We start from the raw sequence: 12402 nt of genomic DNA on the forward strand, positions 1-12402 counted from the left end.
CGCGAGCACTTAGTAGGTAGCATAGACCCATATATTTTTTCCCTTGTACAGCAATTGAAGAAGTACCAGATTCAATTGGACTAATGAGTAGGTTAAGAGTATCGAGTTCGTCTTATTGTGAAAAACTTAAATATCTGCTGAATAGCTTATGGAATCTTAAATCACTTACTGAATTATATCTTTCCGGTACGGACATCGAAAGAATTGAAATGCCTGCTATAGTGGAAGATACAAAGCTAGTTACTTTAACTCTAAAGTGTAAGCTAAGTGTATGGCTGCCTGTGATTCTAAGTTTCTCTTCTTTGAAACAATTAGCTCTTAGTGATAGTGTCCAAGAGTGTCCTACTATTTAATGAGAATGTGTATTGCATCGTCGTCCAGGGGCACTGGTCTGGTGCTAAGAAATTCACTTTTATATCCATGTCCTGCATAACACTGTTAGGAAAGCTGGCTGCATTTTGGTTCAGGGGCCACCGGGCTCTGTCCTACATAACATTATTAGGAAAGCTGGCTGTATATTCGTCCAGGGGCACTGACGAGTGATTTCACAACTATGTTTCATGAATCATGAATACGTAGAAAGTGAGAAAGTTGGCTGCATTTTAACTCCCATATTTTCAATAATAATTTGTTTATATATCTTGTGTACGAAAGTATAATTGATCAACACATTTTTACATACTAGGAAGTCAAAAATTCGAGCTGCCTCAGTTTCTAACCATTTTATTCTAAGTTCTCTCTTCACATTGGAATCACTTATCAAATGTACTGGTTCACATTGTCGTCGACAATTTTGTTGTAATAGAATCGCGTGTGTCCAGGCCACTGGGCGTTTGGGCCAGTGTATTCGTATTTATCATGAATGGGAAGAAGTGAGAAAGTTTTCTGCATTTTCGTCCAGGGGCACTGGGCTGGTGCTGAAAAATTCATTTTCAGATCTGTGTCGTACATGTCATTGAAACAGATGAATACAAGAACATAGAAAAGTAGTAAACCCCACGCGTTTTCGTCCAGGGTTACTGGGCCAAACAAAGAAACGTTGACTGACTTCAATGTTGCACAAATTTATAACTACAGTCCTGCTTTTACTCACAACCATTTCTTCTTGAAATCAGATAACCGCCTCTTCTTTAAAACATCTTTGCTATTTCTCGATTTCTAGCTATTTTCCTTAGATGGCTTCTACTAGTAGTCATGAAACTACTGCCCCTTCTTCTTCACCATCATCTCCGCCCAAGGCCTGGGATGTGTTCTTGAGCTTTACTATGCTTTGGATCAAGCTGGAATTGTAACCTTCCGAGACGATCCTGCTCTTAAAAAGGGCCAAGAAATTTCATCCGGGCTACTCGATGCAATCAGAGATTTAAAGATGTTTGTCCTCATTATTTCCGAGAACTATGCTCGTTCCCCGTGGTGCCTTAAAGAGCTCGTCGAAATCCTTAGTTGCAAGAAAACTGAGAATCAGGTTATTCCCGTTTTTTACTACGTTGATCCATCAGATGTCGGTCACCAAACGGGAGTTTTGGAGACGCACTTGATTATCATTATCAGAAGAAGCGTTACTCTCCTGAGATGATAGACGAGTGGAAATCCTCTCTTGCTCAAATCGCGGTAATATCAGGATACCATCTTAAAAAAGAAGCTAAAGAGTATGTCCCTTTATCTTATTTTTCCACATTGAAATAATAATGTATCTTGACATTACTATATGACTATAAATCTGTATTTTGTATTACAAACAGAAATGAATCAGAAACTATTCAGAGCATTGTAGAGATCATCGCACGAAAAGTATCTACAAAGGTCGTACACGTTGGAGAAGAACTGTTTGGGATAGATTTTGCTGTACACGTTGAGGAAGTTAAAAAAATTCCAGAGAACAAGATAATGGAAATTTTTGAACTGAACTACAAGGAGTTGGATGAGAACGCAAAATCAATATTTCACGATATTGCATTCTTCTTGTGATTACTCTCCGGAAGTTGGTATACCGAAACTATTGGAAAGATGTCCACTTACGATTGATAGATCCGGTGTACTTGGGATGCATGATCTTATACAAGATATGGGAAGAGAAGTTTCAAAGATCAAACACTTATTCTTGCAAGAAAATGCAAGGGAGTATTTGCGGTCTGCAGAATTGGAAGGTAACTTAAACTCATATAGATTTGTAAAATATGAGTTATCCTAATTCAATGGAATTGATATCGGAAGGAGGTTAGTAACTTTAAGTCTATAAAATTAATAAACTATTATCTTCAAAAAAAATAAACTATTATCAAATTAAAAAGTTATGAATTAATTTTTTTTTTTTTCAAAATACTGTATTGTAATTAGATGACCATTTTTGTCCTGTGTAAAGACAAGCTAGACTTATCCTACTTATTTTTTGTGTTTGCAGGATATTGAAGGTCTCGTCTTAGATCTAACTCAATCAACGGAAAAATAAATCAATTCCCAAATATTTGAGAAGCTACCCAAACTGAGATTACTTGAAATACGTAATGTTGACGGCATTAAAGGACATTTTAAAAATTAATTTCAAGAATTACGGTGCATCTATTGGAATTATTGTATGTGGACACGGTTGCCTTCGAGTTTTCGACCACGAAAGATGGTCTCCATGATTATGCCACATAACAATTTCAAGATGTTATGGGATGATGCAATGGTATGAATTAGGATTCATTCACTACTTTATGAATTAGAATAGGATTTATTTTGTACATTCAATATAAAAAATTTGGTCTTTTGTATTATTTTTCTAAACAGCCTTCCACGAGTCTGAAGATGATAAATGTCAGTTACGTTACTCTGTGAAGTTGAAAACAACTCCCAACTTTGGAAATTAAAAATCTATTGAGATGTTATTATTTCGTGGCTGTGAGAGCTTGCTAAAAGTCCACCCGTCAATTAGAGAGTCGACTGGTTTGTATGTTTTGGATTTGAGGGAATGCATTAACGGGAAAGTTTCGGCTGAAACACTGGGTCAGTCAAGTGAATTGAGATTTGGTTTGTATGTTGAAGGAGCTTGATGCAAGTTACACCGCAATTGAGGAACTGCCAGATTCAATTACTCAACTCAAGGAATTGGTTTGGTTGAAATTGGACGGTTGCAAGAAGCTTAAAAAGCTACCAGAGCCGATTGGGAATATGGAAGGCTTAAGGACATTTCTTGCAAGTTATACTGCAATCGAACAACTTCCAGATTCGTTTGGAGATCTCATTAATTTGGAGATACTGGATTTGAGTTTCTGCAAAAATCTTAGGTATCTTCCAAATAGCTTATGGAAGCTCAAGTTGCTTCAAGTACTATATCTGGATAAATTGGAGAAGATGCAATTTTTAGAAGAGCCGTCTGCATCCGGAACAGCCATCGAAGAAGTATCAGATTCAATAGGACAACTGAGTAGGTTAAGAAAATTGTATTTGTCTGGCTGCAACAAGCTTAAAAATCTGCCAGATAGTATATGGAATCTTCTATCACTTACTGAATTAGGTATTTTACAAACGGACATGGGTAGAATTAATCTGCCTGCTACAGTGAACAATACAAAGTTGGTAACTTTGTGCCTGAAGTGTGATGTAAGAGTATGGCTGCCTGTGATTTCAAGTTTCTCTTGTTTGAAAAGTTTAGTTCTTACTGCTGGGGATGAGAGTTTATCTTCAACCGAACCATTCAGTCTCTCTATGCTTCACAACCTAGAGTTTCTAGAATTGTTTAACTGTACAAATTTCGGGTCATCGCTTCCGGATCTTCCTCTTAATATATCAGTCTTACACCTAAGTGGGCATGAAAGACGAGTACATCTACCCGATTTATCAAGCTTGAAAAGGTTGAAGACGTTGGTGATACAGAGTTTCATCGGCCTTAAATCACTTTCATCACTTCCTCCTCATCTTCAATCACTTCAAATTTATGATTGCATAAGCCTACGAAATCTATCAGACGTGTCAATGCTGAAGGAATTGAGTGATTTGAGTTTTGGTATATTTAACATTCCGAAACCAGCTGTTTCGAGTTTCCTTCAGGTTGGTTTCTGTCTGAACTCCCTCCTTTTATACAGAATCACACTTTTATAAATATAAGTTCAATTATTTATGTTGCAGGTATTAGGTTTAAGAAAACAGTTCCTCCGTTCCAATAAAGTTGAGCTGCCTAAGATTGCAGAATGGATCAGCTATAAAAGCACTGGGCGTTCAGTCTGTATTGATATCCCTACAATGCCGGCAGATAACTTCTTAGGTCTTGCTCTCTCGGTTCTTGTTAGGAGCAAAACCGGTGCAACTGATTTTAACATAAAAGCTGTTGTTACTAATAAAACAAATGGTACAATAACGTCCTGTCTGATTCCTGTATATTACAGCATGCGAGTGGCTGAAGTATGTTATGTGGCAAAATGCATAAGAGGAGATGAACTCTCAATTAGAAGTGGAGATAGAATTCAGATTTTACTACAAAGGCAGACATATAGTCTTGATGGATTCACAGAAGTTCCTGATATAGGAGTGAAGGCAGAGCTGTTGGGCGCCCATGTGATACGAAGAACACTCTCCGCCCCTGATTTCCCCTCTGCTCTCAACAACTTGATAAAACTTTCTAAGAAGCTGATATTTCTGGGCTTTTAAGTGGAGTTTTGTGGATCATGTGAATTATATATCACTTAATTCTATTATAAATTTAGTTATGTAATAAATTCCTCTTATACAAATTATTCTTTGTGCTCTTTTAATATATTTGTTTCTGATCTATTCAGAAACAAATGCTAACAAATTCTTGTTTTAAAGGCTTAATTAAAGATTTTGGTACCAAAAATGAGTGTCACTAGACAGCAATAGTTGTCATGCATTCTTCTTACACTGTCTCCTCATCTAGTATCATTTCCTCTTGTAGTTCTAAAGTTCATCACTTGGAAGTTCTTCAGTTTATATTTCAAAATACCAAAGAGTCAACTGCAAACAAGTCTTAAGGTACTCCACTTGAATGTTGTTCAAAAACAACATTACCATATCCTCACACTTCGAATATCTGACCAGAAGATCAGAAGATGATTATGAAGTATGAAGTTCTTGCAAGCATAACCTCCTGTTATGAAGACTATATATCAACGCCAGAATACAGACATCACACATTAGATTACCAGGTTTGCTATCTCTCTTTTCCTTGTCTTTGCCTAGAATTAGCTGTTTTTCTTTGGGTCTCATCATCAAACAGGTTGGGAACATATTACCTAACAGTTTCATGTCTATACAGTATAAAAATCAAAGCCATCGTCAAACAAAATTCAAAACCCATAATAGTTTATTAATCGCAAACAACTAATTTTGGTCAAATCCGGCACCTCATGAGAAATGCTAGCATCCAAAAAGATTATCATAAAAGTTGTATTATAAAGATTAGAAAAATGTATGATCAATTTTCAATATCTGTATTTTAACCAAATTGTCAATTATGTAGATTAAAAAACACCATTTAGTCCTAACTTCGCTGCATTCGTTAATACTAAATTTAACAAACCTTACTTTAAAACTGAAGCCCTCTTAATATTATTCAGAATCAATCAACCTAGTTTTCGATTTTCAAGCTATTTTTCTTCCATGGCTTCCACTAGTAATTTTGAACCAACTGCTCCTCCTCCTTCCTCTCGACCGATCACCTGGGATGTCTTCTTGAGCTTTTACGGAAAGGACACTCGCGGAAACTTTATTTCACATCTTTACTCTGCTTTGGATCAAGCCGGAATCGTAACCTTCCGAGATGATCCTGCTCTTGACAAGGGCCAAGAAATTTCATCGGGGCTACTCGATGCAATTAGAGATTCAAAGATGTTTGTCGTAGTTATCTCTGAGAACTATGCTCTTTCGCCATGGTGTCTTAAAGAGCTTGTAGATATCCTAGATTGCAAGAAAACAGAAAATCAGGTTATTCCTGTTTTTTGCTATGTTGATCCATCAGATGTGCGTCACCAGAAGGGGAGTTTCGGTGAAGCTCTTAATTATCATTGTCAGAAGAAGCGTTACTCTCCTGACATGATAGACGAATGGAAATCAGCTCTTGCTCAAATTGCGGAGCTATCAGGATACCATCTTAAAAAGCATGCAAATGAGTATGTCTCTTTATCTTATTCTTCCACATATTAGAATAATAATTTATCATGACATTGCTATTTAGCTACTCCTTGTAAAATGGAATAATATTGTTTAAGTAATTAACCAAACAACCTATGTTTATTCCAAAAGAAATGACTGTTATGTAAACTTTAGGCTATAATTCTGTGTTCTTATTTAAAACAGGAGTGAATCAGACATTATTCAAAGTATTGTAGAGAACGTGGCACGACAAGTAACTACAAAGGCATTGTACCTCGGAGAAGTTCTATTTGGAATAGATTCTGCTGTTGAAAAAATATATGAGAAATTGAGGATGGAATTATCAAATGATGTTCGTGCAATTGGGATTTGTGGGATGGGTGGAATCGGAAAAACTACTACTGCCAAAGCTTTCTACAACAAATATTACACCAATTTTGATAGTTGCTGCTTTATTGAAAATGTCAAACAATGTTCACTAGAAGGTAGTCCTCTACTTCCTTTACTTCAGCAACTATTGACTGCGCTTCTTAATAGGAAGGATTATAAGGTTCATGATGTTGATAGTGGACTTAGACAACTTAAACAAATTCTCTGTTCCAAGAAAGTACTCGTAGTTCTGGATGATTTGGACCAGTCAAGCTATTTAGAATTTCTAGTAGAGCACTGCAATTTGTTTTCAGCTGGAAGTAGAATTGTTATTACGACAAGAGATGTACACCTGCTTAATCAATTAGAAATTGATTCTTTAATAGATGTAGATGTGTACATGATGAAGAAATTGGGAAAACTTGATTCTTTGGCCCTCTTTAATTATCATGCGTTCGGAAAAGTAACACCGCCTGCAAGTTTAAGAGTGCTCTCAGACGGCTATATAACTTATGCTGGAGGTCTTCCTTTAGCTCTGAAATTGTTGGGTGCTTTGTTGCGAGGTAGAACTCTACCTCAAGATGAGGTATTCTGGAAAGACATACTTCAGAAAGTTAGAAAAAATCCGGAGAACAAGATACTGAAAATTCTCCAAGTGAGCTACAATGAGTTGGATGATGTAACTTTGAAATCATTATTTCTCGATATTGCATTCTTCTTTGTCGGGAGGTACAAATTTGAGGCTGTTGACATATTCAAATCCTGCGGTTACCATCCAGAAAGTGGAATTAAAATTCTCTCGGAAAGGTGTCTACTCACGATTGATAAAAACAATATGTTTCACATGCATGATCTTATACAAGACATGGGAAGGGGAATTTCCAAGAGCACACGCTTATTGTTGCGAGAAAATGCCTGGGAATATTTGCAAAAAAAGAATAAGAAGGTAATAAAAACGTATATACGTTATCCTTATTAAAAGGAATTGATATTTGAAGAAGTTTAATAGCTTTGAGTCTATAAAATTTGTGACTATCGTCGAGTCATAGGATTGACTCTGATTTTTGTTTTGGAAAATATTTACATATTAAACTATAATTAGATGAATATTTTTGTCCCGTGAAAAATGAACTATTCTTTTTACCTATTTTATGTGTTTACAGGAATTAGATAAAATTGAAGGTCTCATCTTAGATCTAACTTGGTCAATGGAAAAACATATCAATTCCCAGATATTCGAGAGGCTTTCCAATTTGAGATTACTTGAGATGCGTGACGTTCACGGTATGGAAGGACATTTCGAAAATTCGTTTCATGAGTTAAGGTGCATCCGTTGGCATTATTGTACTTGGACAGAGTTACCTTCCAGTTTTCGACCAAAAAAGTTAGTCTCTATTGAAATGCCATTTAACAAGTTAAAGATACTGTGGAATGATGCAAGGGTATGAATCAGATACTCCTATAAATAAATATATACATGCATTTTGTTGTTCATGTACTTTATTCTAATAACACTTGGTTATTTATTTTATTTAAAACTATAACATTCCATAGTTTATAAGTATGTGTTAATAATAACTAGCACAATTAGTAATAACTTTTGTCTCTTGTGTTCTTTTAAACAGCCTTTCATGAATCTGAAGATGATAAATGTCAACTACTCAGTGAACTTGAAAACAACTCCCAACTTCGGAAATTCTAAATCTATTGAGAAGTTATTCTTTTGTGGTTGTGAAAGTTTGCTAAAAGTACACCCATCGATTAGAGAGTTGACTGGTTTGGATGTTTTGGATTTGACAGAGTGCATTAAGATGAAAGTTTCTGCTGAAACACTTGGTCTGTCAAGTGAACTGCGCTGTTTGTATTTGGGTTATTGTCGCAATCTAAAACAATTGCCAAAGCAATTGGGTGGTATGAAATGGTTAAAGGAGCTTGATGCAAGTCACACTGCAATCACGGACCTGCCAGACTCAATTACTCAACTCAAGGAATTGGTTTATTTGAAATTGGATGGATGCAAGAAGCTTAAAAAGCTACCTGAGCAATTTGGGAATATGGTAGGCTTAAGGATATTTTGTGCAGTTTTTAGTGCAATTGAACAACTTCCAGATTCATCTGTAGGCCTTATCAATTTGGAGAGTCTGGATTTGAAAGGCTGCAAAAACCTTCGAAATCTTCCAAATAGCTTATGGAAGCTCGAGTCGCTTCGAGTACTTGATCTGGGAATGTGTTCAAAGCTGAAGCGATTGCCTAATGAATTGGAGAAGATGCAGTGTTTGGAAGAGTTGAATGCATCTTCTACAGGAATTGAAGAGATACCAGATTCAATTAGACTACTGAGTAGGTTAAGGGTATTGAATTTGGCTAATTGCAATCAGCTTAAATGTCTGCCGGACAGTGTATGGAATCTTACATCACTTACTCACTTAAATATTTTCCAAGAGAATATCGATAGAATTAATCTGCCCGAGAAAGTAAAAGATACAAAGTTGGTTGCTTTATCTCTATATTGTGATGTGATATTATGGCTGCCTGTGATTCTAAGTTTCTCTTCTTTGAAACAATTAGTTCTTAGAGATGTGGGTGAGAGTTCAGGTTTAACCAAACCATTTAGTCTCTCCAAGCTTTACAACCTACAACACCTCTCATTGTATAACTGTAAATATTTTGGGTCATCGTTTCCGGAACTTCCTCTTAGTATGAGACACTTAAACCTGCATAAGCATGCAACACTGGTACATCTACCCGATTTATCCGGCTTGAAAAAGTTAAGGAAGTTGGGGATAAACCGGTACACCAGCCTTCAATCACTTCCACCACTTCCTCCTCATCTTCAATCACTTAGAATTTATGAGTGCACAAGCCTAAAACATCTATCAGATATGTCAATGTTGAAGGAATTAAGTGATTTGCAATTTGGCAAGCTGAAATCATTTGGTTTGATAAAGAGTTTGCCAGTCAGTAAACATAATTTACTTATCAGTCTGTTACTGGTAATAGATGTAGGTAAACACTTCTTCCTCCCTTTCTATAAACTTGAGGTACCGAAGATTGCAGAATGGTTCAGCTATAAAAGCAGTGGGCGTACAGTCTCTTTTGATATCCCGACACTGTCAGCAGATAAGTTCTTAGGCCTTGCTCTTTCGGTTCTCTTCACAAGCAAATCTAATAGGCATAATTATAGCATGAAAGCTGATGTTACTAATATAACAAATGGTACAACCAGGTCCTGTCTGATTCCTGTATTTGCAGGCATTAAAGGGGAGGAAGTATATTATGTGGTAAAATGCATAAGAGGAGATTTCATCTCAATGAGAAGTGGAGATAGAATTAAGATTTTACTTCGAAGGCAACTGTATAGTCTTGGTGGAGATGAAGTTGTTGCTTATGAAGGAGGGAAGGTAGAGATGTTTGCTGCCCATGTGATACAAAAAACAAGCTCCACCACAGATTTTCCCTCGGTTTTGGAGGACCTGAAAAACACTTTTTACCCGAGAGCCAATAAATTGACACGTTGCCTATATCTTTGTTGGCTTTTATGTGTTCTTTGGTATCACTTCATTCTAATCTTAAATTTATTTTAGTATGTATGAAATACATTTTATATGAATTCTATTCTTCTGCTCTTTGTATATATTTTCTTTTCTAATTTCAACTTTACAAAGTAGATTTGCTGTATTTTGTATCTCCAAGTTTTACTATATATTCACTTTGCATCTTGTACATTATAAATAGGAGATCATCTGCACTCTTGTAAAAGATACTTTGTCTAGTTCACAAGGTTCTTCCCTTTCTATAATGTTGAGGTACCAAAGGTTGCAGAATGCTTCAGCTATAATGCTTCTAGGGGCTGGATGTGTAATGAATTTGATAGGGTACAGAGTGCTAAATGCGTCTTGGACAAAATGAATTCTCTTTTCATTTTTCTAGGTGAGATGCAAAGAGTTTCTAATGTTATGAGGGGCTTTTTTTTGTAACTGCAGAATTTGCCCGAATATTTACAATTTTACCATTAAAATGTACTATCTACTTAATAACTTTTGTAAGTATGTACTTAATGATATTTTTCTCTAAGTTTTTTCTCTACTACATTATGAAACTTAAAAAAATTGTGCTAGTTTCTAAGTTTGGATCTTGGCATGTGTTCATTCAGCATTAGTCTAAAGTCAACTATAGAATGAGTTTATGCATGAGTCCCCCTCAACTGTTTTGTGCTCATGTTATGCATCTTTTGAAATTATTTTTTACAGTGGTTTCTCAGTGTAAGTGAGTCACAACTGTTTATCGGAATTTATGATGTTGTCAAAGTATTTCTCCAGTAATCATAGAGTGTGAAAAGTCACCAAGAAATTTTTTTTCTTTTCTAATGCATATTACTTAATACCAGCAATACACTTGGGTCTTCCCTTCCACATTTTTACTCTAGATCTCAAAGGAGTACCTGACATTTATCTCTTTTCTTTACTGTTTCTTTTGATAAGTGAGGCTTATCAGCACTTAGTACATCCATAAGATTTACCGACATCAGAACTTAACAGATAAGAAGCATTATTCTAGTTTTTGACTTAGTAATAAGATATACAAAGTAAACCTAACCAAGCTCAAGATCAGAATTTGCTTGTGTTGAAAGATTTCCACATAAATAATTACTTCAAACATGGGATCTTTAGTATATTAGAGATTAGTAGGTTAGCATCTAGCACAGTTATCCTCATTGGATTGAATAGTCACAGAAACACTATCAGAGTTTAGAAATTCACATCAGACAACAATCAGCACTTAGAAAAATTTCAATTTAAGCACAGAATACACAAAGATAGTAATATCTGTAAATACTGATCATAAAGTCTGATGTATCAGAACATAAACTAAGCAGATTTAGAGAAAGAACCTAAAATCATTCCAAGTTCATTTACCATTCTTGTAAAAGTAGCTTCACACAGTGGTTTTGTGAAGATATCTACTAGTTGTTGATCTGTTGAAACAAAATGCAATTTCACTGTACCCTCCATCACATGTTCCCTTATGAAGTGGTACCTTATGCTGATGTGCTTTGTCATTGAGTGCTGAACTGGATTACCTATCATAGAAATAGCACTTTGATTATCACAGTAAATAGGGATTTTAGAAAATTCTAACCCATAATCCAGTAACTGATTCTTCATCCAAAGAATCTGTGCACAACAGCTTCCTGCAGCAATGTATTCAGCTTCTGCAGTTGATATGGAAATTGACTTCTGTTTCTTGCTAAACCAAGAAACCAATCTGCCTCCAAGAAATTGGCAGCTTCCACTTGTGCTTTTCCTGTCAATTTTGCACCCTGCAAAATCTCCATCTGAGTAACCTATTAGCTTAAAGTCTGATTCGCTAGGATACTACAATCCTAGATCAGCTGTACCCTTATGGTACTTGAAAATTCTTTTCACAACTGTTAAGTGAGGTTCTCTTGGATCTGCTTGAAATCTTGCACAAAGACAGGTAGCATACATGATATCAGGTCTACTTGCAGTTAGATAGAGTAATGAGCCAATCATACCTCTGTAATCAGTAATATCTACTGATATACCAGTATCCTTATCCAATTTTTTTGCAGTGGCCATGGGAGTGGATTCCAAATTTCTTCAACAAATTTCTAGTGTACTTGGATTGGAAAATAAAAGTTCCTTCTTCATTCTGCTTGACTTGAAGGCCCAGAAAATAGCTAAGTTCTCCCATCATACTCATTTGATATCTTGACTGCATCAGTTTGGCAAACTTCTTACAAAGTCTGTCATTTGTAGAACCAAAAATGATATCATCAACATATATCTGTACCAAAAGTAAGTCTTTTCCATGGTTGAGGTAAAATAATGTTATGTCAATAGTCCCTCTGTTAAATCCACTTTTCAGAAAAAACTGAGCTAAAGTCTCATACCATGCTCTTGGAGTTTGCTTAAGGCCATA

At 35.8% G+C, this 12402-nt stretch overlaps 1 protein-coding gene across 3 annotated transcripts; it reads left to right on the top strand.

The window, feature by feature from the left end:
• Positions 1-1097: 1097 nt before the first annotated feature.
• LOC141721763 (disease resistance protein Roq1-like) lies at positions 1098-10231 on the top strand. Of its 3 annotated transcripts, XM_074524842.1 has the most exons (9): positions 1098-1649; positions 1743-2147; positions 2402-2671; positions 2773-4032; positions 4111-6107; positions 6295-7405; positions 7623-7901; positions 8085-10009; positions 10195-10231. In XM_074524842.1, the coding sequence occupies exons 5-9, from the start codon at positions 5599-5601 to the stop codon at positions 10214-10216; spliced, it is 3846 nt and encodes a 1281-aa protein (XP_074380943.1). In that variant the 5' UTR covers positions 1098-1649; positions 1743-2147; positions 2402-2671; positions 2773-4032; positions 4111-5598; the 3' UTR covers positions 10217-10231. The 3 variants fall into 3 exon arrangements, with proteins under 3 accessions (XP_074380943.1, XP_074380942.1, XP_074380941.1); XM_074524841.1 differs by lacking the exons at positions 1098-1649; positions 1743-2147; positions 10195-10231 and having other exon boundaries at positions 8085-10106; XM_074524840.1 differs by lacking the exons at positions 1098-1649; positions 1743-2147; positions 2402-2671; positions 2773-4032; positions 10195-10231 and having other exon boundaries at positions 5556-6107; positions 8085-10107.
• Positions 10232-12402: the final 2171 nt, after the last annotated feature.

The sequence above is a fragment of the Apium graveolens genome, chromosome 4, assembly GCF_009905375.1.
Source record: "Apium graveolens cultivar Ventura chromosome 4, ASM990537v1, whole genome shotgun sequence".
Taxonomy (NCBI): Eukaryota; Viridiplantae; Streptophyta; class Magnoliopsida; order Apiales; family Apiaceae; genus Apium; species Apium graveolens.

Excerpts from the sequence above, each read along its gene's own strand:
- LOC141721763 (XM_074524841.1), top strand. The coding sequence starts at position 5,599 with ATGGCTTCCACTAGTAATTTTGAACCAACTGCTCCTCCTCCTTCCTCT. Across the intron at positions 6,108-6,294 it reads CTTAAAAAGCATGCAAATGA|GAGTGAATCAGACATTATTC; the intron begins GTATGTCTCTTT and ends TATTTAAAACAG. Across the intron at positions 7,902-8,084 it reads TACTGTGGAATGATGCAAGG|CCTTTCATGAATCTGAAGAT; the intron begins GTATGAATCAGA and ends TCTTTTAAACAG.